At 50.6% G+C, this 11,321-nt stretch overlaps 1 protein-coding gene across 1 annotated transcript; it reads right to left on the bottom strand.

The window, feature by feature from the left end:
- Window positions 1-9,095: 9,095 nt before the first annotated feature.
- Window positions 9,096-10,346, bottom strand: LOC122363373 (SKI family transcriptional corepressor 1 homolog-B-like; the record flags this gene model as incomplete). The annotated part of the gene is made up of 2 exons (XM_043332571.1): window positions 10,222-10,346; window positions 9,096-9,800 (listed from the first exon to the last, which is right to left on the bottom strand). Coding segments are annotated over exons 1-2 (822 nt in total), but the record flags the coding sequence as incomplete, so codon positions are not given.
- Window positions 10,347-11,321: the final 975 nt, after the last annotated feature.

The following is an 11,321-nucleotide window of genomic DNA, read 5'->3' as shown; positions in this document are numbered from 1 at the left end:
TCCGTCTAATGTCCGGCATTTTCGTTGATTTCCGTTCAAAAATGTTTATGTAAGTCAGCCATTTGTCCAAATATGTCCGAAAATTACGCATTAATCAACACTCAAAACTGTCATTTAAATTGCTTATAATGTAATTTTATCAGCCAAAAAGTGTTCATTATATTGAGAGCTTAATAAGCTTTCCATTCGCCAATCAATGCTATGCACGATTACTTTATAAAAAGCGCTGAAGTGTAGCAAGCCATCGTCCAATGTTGTCCAGTCTGCTACCTTTGTCCAGCCAATTCCGAATTGGAGATTGGACAAAATCAGAACTCCAAATGTCCAGGTTTCGATTGGCACCACTATAACAGATGCAGTAAGGTTGGGAGAGTTTTTATCGAACAAAAATGATAGACGTTCTGTTAATTGAAGAGAGGCGAATTCTGTCAACTGACCGGTGTGCAGCGTGCAGATATTGATACCTTGCAACTGTTATTTTTGTTGTAGTGTTGATTTTTCAAGTGAAGGTATGTTAAGAATTGTTCTGCCTATTTGTTTATGGGTCAAACAACATCGGTGCTGGCGAGACTATCGTTTTTATGACAGGTAAAGGCAGTATGTTCAAATTACCCCACGGTGGGGCAATTTGAACACACCGTGACTTGGTGAAGAAGTGAGGCTATGCTTTTCAAGGTATGCTCGGCTCGTCCAAAAATGAGGCTTGCATGGTGAGAGCAAGTGACACTTGCGCTACTGAAGCAGTTTTTCTTCGTCCAGGGTTGAGCTGGAATTTGGTACAACGGAGAAGACGTAAAAATATGTTCAAATTACCCCACACTACCCTATGCTATGTAAAGATGACGAGGCTGAGAAAAACAGACTAAAATACATGTACACACTACACTTATAATCATAAATCATTCGTACACTTGTTGCACGTAATGTAAAACATTGCTCGCGAAATATATTTGTAGATTTTATAGCATATATTACCTAGTAGGGGAAAATTGGGTATTATCGAACGGGTAACTTCAAGCCATCGCAACATCAAGGCTATCATTTTTATGTAGCTGGGAGTCATTTAAATATAGGTGTAGATAGCCCAAAACTTTGTTTTTAGAAAGTCTGCTGAGGCTCTGGTGTTGCGTTGGAGAGCAGCGATTTTTTAAAGAAAAAAAGTTACCTACTTGGGTCTCTCTCTCTCTCTCTCTCTCTCTCTCTCTCTCTCTCTCTCTCTCTCTCTCTCTCTCTCTCTCTCTCTCTCTCTCTCTCTCTCTCTCTCTCTCTCTCTTCATTTGGACCCGAGTACACCCTCTCCGCATCCAGCGTCCGCTCGGGCTGCGCGGATGCCGCTCCGTCCACTCGGCCGGGCCGGTGCCGTATCAATGACTCTCTCTCCTCCCTCTCCCTCCACGGACAGCGATCCCGTGTAAGTCTGATCATCACCACCGCATCAGCCGTGTATTCTGCGCCGCTGGCAGCCCGGGGAAGGATTGTGAAAGGGCTCTTTCATCCACAGACGGGGAAGCGGTCCACGCGCAGCCGGCTTCAAGTGTCTCCCAAGGCGACCAATAATCGAGAATGATGACCTGGATAACCGCCTCGTTGTCAGCGTAGATCAGTAGGGTATTTAACTACACGATATAATCCCACTCAGTCCCCCTCTCCCCGCACTCCCGCACGGCGCGACGTAAATGAATGAGCACGCTTTATTGCCGCTTTTGATTCGGTAATCGGCGCTGCAGTCAATAGCCCCCCTCTATGTATGGGCGCGCGCCGTATATGATCTACGCGCCGCCGACCGCCGTTGTTTTAGTAACTGAAATTCGACATAGACCGGGCGCGGGGTCGAACAGCGCCGAACGCCTATACATGCCTCCATTTACCATACAGTGGCACGCGGCCGGCGTGGCGCCGCCAAAGGAAAGCTAAATCAATTTGCGTCAATGTAACACGAAACGACCGCGTCACGGCACTGATTGCACGTGCACGTGGTCAATCTGTGAGGGCACGTGGCGGCGGGCACGTGGCGCGGTGCCGCGTTGCGCTTGGTCGCCGGTGCGGCTCCCCCTCTCTATTTGTCGCGCGCCTGTCGACAAAGTGCGGCGCGATGTGAGCCGGAGGGGAACAGAAGGGGGCGCACGGAGGGGTGATGGTGACAGCCCCCTCCCTTCGGCCGGCTCTGACCAGTGTATGCAGTGCCGGTGGAAACGAGAACTTCAGCGGAAGTCCAGCAAATAACAAGATTATATCACAACTAGCGACATGTGACTTGAAAGGGAGATTGCTTGAGGTTGCCCTTTTGCTTTGAAGTTTGAAGGCCATTTGATGTCGATTGCGTCACCGAATACCCCTGTTCTAATTCATTGAGCTTACTTATTCTCTATTTTAGCTTTTTTTAGATGTTCACGCCAGTTCGCCAAGCTCAGTCACCATTACCATTGCATTTATTTGATCTGCCCAAGTATGAACGACCGTGAATCTAGGCTTATTTCAACCGGGACGATCTTTACAACTTAACGTCTCCTATCCCCGAATCCCGCACCTATAACTATGGTGCAAAGCGATGCAGCCCATATCGGCAGCTGCTTCGTTCAAGTCCCGTGCCATGCGGCACAGTCTGCACGCAGGCGTCCCGGAGTAGTGCGGCACAGTCTACTGTCAGGCGCACGGGAGTAGTACGGCACAGTCTACCACGCAGGCGTACCGGAGTAGTGCGGCACAGTCTACCGCCAGGCGTACCGGAGTAGTGCGGCACAGTTAACTACGCAGGCGAGCGTCAGCTGTAAGTACATACATGCACTGTTCTCCACGGCTCATGGTTCAGTGGTTGATTATCCCTCGCCCGCACATGGGGGGGGGGGTGGTTGCCACCCCCCCAGGTAGTCTTTCTGCTCTGCACTCAACATTTTTAGAGCTAGAAGGCTGATTTTTAGTATAGTCGCTCCTCTATCTTTTCTTGATGTCCATTGAAAGTTTCAAGTTTCTGTTATTTTTGGTTTCGGAGATATGACCTTGTTTGTCAGGTCATGTCATGACCCAAATGGCCAATTCTCAACATCTTGCGTTTGCCCTGGGCCTTATGAGCTTTTGACACCCTGATTTCGGCCTTTTTTGCCAGTCTTACCTCCCATCTATCATGGAACATGTTGTTCGACGATGTACAGGGGTCAAGGTCAGGGTCAAGGTCAACCTAGGTCATCTAAGATAATTGCGTTTTAGGCAAGCTGAATTTACTTTTTTTGAAGTTTTTTTGACTGCATTTTTGGTAAAAGCTTCTCAGATCATGATTTCATGTAATATGGACCCAAAAACAATCGGTGCACACATCAGTATACACACAGACACACACAGACATACAAACACATATAATTGACCTTGACCTAACTTGACCTGAAATGACCTCAGGAGCAAAATTCTGGTCGGGTAGTGTGACAAAGAGGTTCTAGCTGGCTTGGCACCAGAAAACAGCATCGTCATCGGTATTTGATAAGCTGCACAGTGCACACTTGATATCCAACGGTGACCCAAAACAGCAACATTTTTTAGTTTGACCTGACCTGGAAGGTCAATGACTGACCTGAGAAGGTAAAACTGGGTATCATTGGATTCGTCTCTTCCCAAAGAATCTTTTGTGTCTTTACCGCTAAGCTCTATCTCCAACAGGAACGAAATGGCGCGGGGGTGGCAACCCCCCCCCCCCCCATGTGCGTTCTATAGGATGGGAAAATGGCATGTGCGGGCGAGGGTTATGATGCCTGATGTTGAAATCAGTCAGCAAAGACGAGCGGTTATTACGCTCATGAATAACGTTAAAAGCATTGTCAGATGTCACAGTGTATTGCTAACAAAGCTTTCAACTCCATGTAATATTCAACAATCCGCACTTCACACCATATCTACATATGAACATTGGACATAACAGTAAAAAGCATCGCCACAAAACAAAAGTTGACATAGCAAGTAGCGGGAATGCGTTCTATCCATTTAATTCTGGCTACATTGGGCTAACGCATTGTGTTGGTCCGTGATGATTACCATCAGGCACCCGACTGCCGTCTGATTGCACGCTACTTGGCTCGTCTCCCAGGGGACCTAGCAGAGCGACCCCACAGGGGAGAGGGCACGGCAGGGGAGCAGGATTCCGGGACGGGCGGCAGAACCGGCTGGTACTCCTTTCCCCGCTCGCGGGCCGCACAGTCATGCAACTGGTACTGAGGTGTATAAGAGTGATATGATGAGCGCTGCACCGGGCGTATGGGACCACCTAAGTGTAATTATGCCGGTGAGTCAAGTGAGCACAATGAAACATCACGGAGCGTGCACCAGTTTACAGTCGGAAGTTAGTGCCAGACCGAACAGTGCACATTGCACGTGGTATGTGAAATGAAAGGGCCTGCTCTTATTACTGGGCCCCTGTATGTGGTTCCTGCTTGGCATGTTTTAGCTTATTTTCATGCACCTAGCAAGAGAAGCAATCAGTTGATTAGGAATAGGCATTGGAAACAATACAAAGATGTTATCAGTTGTAAAACCGTAACACAATGAGCCTACAGCAATAGGAATGATTTATTGATTGTATTCATCTTCAAACTTTTACACGAATACCGTAAATGACACGCCTAGTTATCATTGATGTCGTCAAACATCTCACTCACAATCAAAATTCAAAACATCCATGAATAAATAATACACACTTCACTATTTCTTGTCTCAATATTGCTGTGTCTAATTGCAACGCATGACTTTGATCAGCACTGCACTCACATACACATACGCGACTTCTTATTTACTACTTAACATGTAGTGCTCAACTACGATATATGACGCGCACATTCTACATCTATAAGCTATCGAGATCAATGACTCCCTCCTCTCGAGTCCAACCGTTAAAGCGCGTAGGAATGAGTTTTATGCTCGGAGCATTCAATAACAGCACACTGCGTGCTACTGCGGTGCGCACTTTTAGTGTCTTTTTCACTATATGTGATCGCCATTGGAATCTGAGGCGGTACCGGCCCGAACCTAAGCCCCCGTTTCAGAAATGGCGGCATTATCCATAAGCCGCCGGCCCAGTTTAGGTGTTGGAGTTCTTTCAGATGTTGGAGTTCAATGGTGACACGCAGCACTGCTGTCGCCATGACGGCGCGTTCACGCTGCCTTCCAATCGTCGAATGGCATTGGGGGTCTTTCACCAAAGATTCTCAGCAGCGTCAATCCCCCACTAATCAGTAACAGGGGTAGTAAGTTGAGTGGTAACAGAGAAGTTCACTCTCTGCCACAGCTGCCAGTTGGAGGCAGATTCACTTGGCGATCAGCAGTGACGGCGGAGGTCGGGGGACTTCACTCGGATTTCAGCAGCAGCAGCGATGAGCGAGCGGTGCCGTCCTGCATCGCAGAGCGGCTGCTCATCTGGCCAGAAGAGGGATCCTGCCGGTCAGAACGAGAACATGATCAATATCATTAGGCTATAAGTTTGTACCACCGCTTGTGTCTCATGACAAATAGCAAACTTGAAACTCGTCTTTCCTTTTTGCGTTTTATTTAAGAAATTGTCTCTGGCCGGGCAAAAGCGGAATAAAACAGTCATGAGAACCAGAAGCAGTTTCCTTTAGACCTTTCTTTTTAAATGAAAAGATTAGATTCCTTAGGAAACTTAGGAAAACAGCGAAATGTAATAGCTGCACCAAATTGTAATTATAATCGTAATGCCGGTAATTGTCTAATAAAACTCAGCCATTTGTATGAAACATAATGAATTGTAACAGCTTTGGTAATGTGTGCCCTGCCCCACATAAATCGACTCTTTGTAGATACTTTCTTGCTCATTTTATGATTGGTTTCCCAGGAATGACAAATGGCTGGAATGCATTTCGTACCTCCAATTTATTCCATTAATCGCTGCCAATTCGTACGCTGGAAGTCACATTCACTTAAGAAGATTACCGAAAAGAAACCGATTGTATTTGCTTAGGGCTCCCGTAACTCATATTTGAGAAACAATGGTGCAGCTGACATTAGTGTAGCTGGTTGGTCGAACAGGATGGTAAAAATAGTAATAAAGCCGGTTTAAATAATAATGCACGGATGTGAACTGCATTTTTTCTTTAACTTCTTTTTTTTCTATGGTTTATGACTTTTGTTGCTTTAAGTTGTAAATTTCCGGACCTTCATGTGTTTATTGTTTACCACAAAATAAATCTTATAAACTCCAGCATACACAAAAGGCAGTCATATGTACACAAATTTACAGACATTATTTCTGATAGTGGTGTAGAACTAGTGGTGTAGAACTAACGCTGACATAAGGATAGGCAAATGGGAACTACGTCAAATATCTGGTAGCATCTTCAAAGCTATCCACGATTCTATATCCGACTATAAATATTACTTTACTAGTTAGATGGCCTGCACTTTATTACTACGGTACTTTGTGTTGCTTCGGTAACAATCACTGAAAAACTAACAAAAACTCCAGGTCTAAAGAAGCAATTGTTGAATTATTTCCAGACATAAAGCTATCAACTCCAAATCATGCTTCTAAGGTAAAATCTAAAAATTCTAAGGTAAAAATTCTAAGCTTGTAACCCAAATAGCACAGATTCACGCAGTTCGCAGTTCGCACGTCTCCCGCCCACGGGATGAATGGCCGGGGAAGCGGGGAGGGTGGGCGCGGTGTCTATGTCAGGGGAGCCAGCCAGCACCGGGCGGCCGTCCGGTGGCTGCCGAGTCCCACCATTTCTGTAATGGCCCGCTCTCCGGCGCCGAGAACGGCGGACAAATGAGTGCTGTCACCGGAGCGCAGCGCTCTATTACACCGCACAGCCGAGTCGTCAGGCCGAGTCGGCTCAGTTGCTGCTCCGAGACACGCTGTTAATCCGGACCGAGGCGGCCGCGACCGGATGGAGAGCAGGGCAAATTCGAAAACGGAGATTTGTAAATGCCAAAAATATATTAGGGTTGCAATAGGCTTCACAAGTACTTGCTTATATTGCGTGTCGTTGCTTAGATAATGTTGATTGACGGTGAATTTATTCGACTTTGGACAATGGACATGACACTGAAGTGTCATTACCGATCAAATACTCGTAGAGGCAGGACTGAATGATCTCCTGCTTTTCGCTGTACTTTGATCGAGCGTCACCAGAGACTAGGTCATCTCATCGCCATCCGGTAATCAATGAACATTTTAGAGTAATTATTTTGCCGTCGCGCACGGTACAATCATGTTAAAAGGCTAGGCAACAAGTCGGGGCGTTCGGTGGCGCATTGTAGGCGGCGGCGCGGCCTGACTGATTGCTTTCCATTGAGGCTCGGCCGAGCCGAACGCGGCGATTAGCCGCCGCGCGGCGACAATGGCGCACCGTGCTGGCGTAATCGCCGCATCACTGCCAGCGCCGCGGCACGTCCGCCGCGCAAAGTCGGCCGGCGCGCCCTCATTAAATAAAACGACGCCAAAATGCATTACCGCGCGCGTCACTATGAAAGCCACAATTGAACTGTGCTGAAAGGCCGCCGTGGCGCGACGCGCGGCCGAAAGCGGAGCCAGAGCAAACTGGGCCGTGTTTGCCTGCCACGGCGACCCGCCGGTGACAAAGAGGGCCGCTGCCGGCAGCGACGCTCGGCCAGCGTCGGCGGCGTCGGCCACTACAATAACTACTGGTGATGCCGGCACTGTTTGCCCAGTCGCTGCTTTGTTACCGCTAATATAATTGCGATTGTCCGCTGCTCGGTAGGTCGATGGCCGGCAAAAGATCGCTGGGTGGCGAAATGGCCGGCCGGCGCCTCGACACCGGCTCGGCCAATGGTCGGGGGCGGCGGCCGGGGCGGGCGGGGCTCCTGAGGTGCGCTGGTTCCTAGAAGGTGGTCAAGGGGCATTGGGGTAGATGACCGACAACTGATTTCATTTGAAGCATGGTTGATGAATTTTATTGCAGCTACGTCAGCAGTTTCTATTTAATATGTTTGTTCTTGGTCTGTCTTATGTAGGTATGTGAAAAGATAGCTATAAAAAGTGAGGAGCCTGAGGTGATGGACAAGGAGTGAGGATGCAATACAAATTATCATAAAACAAAAATGCAGTTAGATTGGCCTAGAAAATGCATATCAAACGTGTGTGGTATTTCAATCAAGAGCTAAGGTCATTTTGGATAAGTACTCTTCATCATAGACAACCACTCTATCAGAAATTAAACGACTGGGCTGCGCCAATCGCTTGGAACATCAGTCACGCAATCGTGCTGTTAAATTTATTGGTTTTCAAATCACCTGTGAAACACGCTAACCCAGTTAGTAGACTGATAGGTCATTCTAGTCACCAACCCATCCTACTTAACTACGAAGTTTGTAGTGCCGCGAGTGATTGGGAGAATAATCGGCAATAATTGTTGAAGAGCGGAGAGCGTCAACTGTACAGCAAAGTATGCATGTGTAATGTGTACGTTTAATCATGTCTATAGGTATGTGCATTAGGTTTGTGCATTAGGTATAAGCATTAGTATGCGTATAGTATAGGTATGTAAATATTCCATTGTTCATTCCTCACGTTGGGTACCCACCTGCGTGGTGTCAGCGGCCGCGCGACAGTCGTCCTCCAGGGATTTTCGGCGCTCGCCATCCTCGGCGCTCTCCTGTGCCTCCTGGCTCCGCAGCTGGGCCTCCAGGGACGCGCGCGCCCGCACCTCCGCCTCCAGCAGCGCCTGGCCTCTGCTGACCTCCGCCTCTCCGTCCGACAGCCACGGCTGGCGCAGCGGCCGGAACGCCGAAGCAGCGGCGGCGGCGGCGGAGGCGGCGGCCGGCGGCGACTTGGGCGGCTTGATGGCCGGCGGCTCTGCAGACAGCGGCAGGCCGGCGTACAGACCGGAGTAGTCCACCAGGCCGCCGAGCATGGCCGGCGCCGCCAGCGGGAACCCAAACGCGGCCCGCTTGGGCCAGAGGTGGCCGGGCGCGGCCAGCGGCGCCAGTTCGGCCCACTTGCCGGCCGGCCACAGGTAGTCGGAGAAGGACGGCGGCTCCAGCGCCGACAGACGCTTGTAGGCGCCGAACGCCGGCAGCCGCGGGAAGCAGGCGGCCGCCGGAGGGGCCACCAGGCTCGGCGTCGGCCGCACCAGGCTCGGCTCGGGGTAGGAAGTCACCAGGTCGACGGCCGACGTGCCGCTGGGCTCAGAGCGCGCCGTCTTGGCCGCGGGCGCCGCCGCTGCCGCCGCCGGCCCGGCCCGCTTCCTGGTGCCGCCGTTGAACATGGCCTTGACGTCCTCCCAGGCGTGCACGATCTCCTCCGGCGGACTGCCGTGCAGCCGAATGTGGCGGCGCCACGAGTTGAAGTTGGCCGCATCCGGCTGCACGTACGTCGCCTCGGCGGTCCGGTGCGAGTGAAAAATGAACTTGTTGGGTGAGAAGAAGGTGGCGCACAGCGTGCACTTAATGCACTTGGCTCGCGACGAGTTGTAGCGCGCCGGGTAGAACTGGCCCTGGCAGCCCCAGGCGCACTGGTGCAGCACGTCGAACGTGAAGTTGTCGGGCAGCTTGGGCGGTGAGTTGTCCCCCAGGAAGCTCTTGCAGAGTCGCTCGGCCTCCCTCTTGGTGATCATGCCGCAGCGCCGGCTGGAGACGGGCATGGCGCCGGCGCGGCGCAGAATCTCCAGTTGTACGGGCGTGCACTGGATGCACGTGATGCCCAGCGCCACGCGCCGGTTGTGGATCTCGTTGTAGCTGAAACTCTTGAGCAGCGTGTTGGAGATCTGCGCCAGGCAGAGCCGGTCCTTGCCGTCCATTGTCAGTGAGACGATGGGCACTCCGTAGAGAACGACCGTGCTTACCTGACGGCGAAGATCGGTGGGTTAAATACGTGCGCTGTTCTCAAATTAAAAACACTTATTAGAACGGGCGTGCCGGTAAGAGAAAAAGGCTGCACACATTTCTACCAAAACACCTTTTTATTATTTCCTGTGTTGAATAATTTATTTCGTTTCATTCATAATTCAATGGAATCGTGACCATTGAAATTGCATTGCAGTGATGGTAGTTCATTCATAACCCTAGACCCTAGCTCTCATTGCAAGCTGTTACAAATATCCTGGCTTCGTTTGAAATGGATTTTTCTAGGGAAGCTAATAAATCACTTGGCAACAACTATAGCAGCATGACGTCACCGATTGACCTGTCTCATAATTGCAACAACTGTTCTCTTTTCCCAATAACGGTGCTGTCTCCACTCTGCGTCACCCCCAGCGCTCCCACCTGGTTATGCGCCGGCGTCTGCGTGTCCTCGGCGTCGGAGGATCCCTCGGAGCGGCTGCGGCCCGGCTCAGTGGCCCCCGCCGGCCGTCGGACGGTCGAGTCGGGTATCTCCATCATCGCGCGGCGTGCCGTGCTGGCCTGTAACCAATCAGGTGGCCGTGTCACCGGAGCGCGCCCCACCGGCGCGGGTAAACAAGGCGCCAAATCACCGGCTGGGCGCGGCCCGTCCGCACTCGGTGACCGGAACTTCCGGAGGTACTCCGACCGGAGCGGGGGACCGGAGTGGGGGACGCGGAAGACTGGAGTAGGACGCGGAGGACTGGAGTAGGGGACGCGGAGTACGGGGTTCGGAGCAGGGAAAACGTGAAAGGAGACCCGGTGCAAGCAGGGATCCCGAGGAGGTATTCATTGCTGATGATTGAAGGCATTGGGCATCTCCCGTCCTGCCGCTTTGGATGTTAGCTAAATTTTCGATTCCAGTCAAAATATGCGTATCAACTTAAGTATACGAACATCCACACATTCCTCTTAGGCTGGAGACTTCCAGTTTGCGGTTAACTCGCGTTTATTTTGGTGGCTAACTTCCTTACACGCGTGTAGCTGCCCACCAACTTTTACCCGGGGACTTCCATCCGCGGTTAACTGGTGGGTAGCTACACGCGTGTAAATATTTAAATGCCGACTTACACGCCAGTTTAAAGGGCTTCCCGATCAGCTGATCGGGATGCGGCGATCAGCTGGTCCAATGAACAAGTGCGAAATTCCGTTATTTATGGGACCGGTGGCCCCCAATCAGCGTTTTTGCACATGCAATGAGTACAGCCGTAACAATGGGATGTGGTGATGCATTAACCTAACCAGAACAGCGTTTGAAGCCGTGCCAATCAGCATCAGTAATGCTAATCGCCTTGTGTTATTTCACTCTGTATGGCCGACCGCCAGTCTACTGCATGATCTTGCAACAGCCGTATCTCAGATTACTCGTCTGCCCTCGTCGGTTCGTCTCCGTCACCCCCCGTCCTCACCCCCGCCCCGTCACTTCACCGGTGAGGCGTCGTCGGTGTCCAATGCATTGCCACACAAAGGACGATTATCACCGA

Source organism: Amphibalanus amphitrite, unplaced genomic scaffold, assembly GCF_019059575.1.
Source record: "Amphibalanus amphitrite isolate SeventyFive unplaced genomic scaffold, NRLGWU_Aamphi_draft 000618F_arrow, whole genome shotgun sequence".
Classification (NCBI taxonomy): Eukaryota; Metazoa; Arthropoda; class Thecostraca; order Balanomorpha; family Balanidae; genus Amphibalanus; species Amphibalanus amphitrite.
This window is presented reverse-complemented; position numbering and strand designations above follow the sequence as displayed.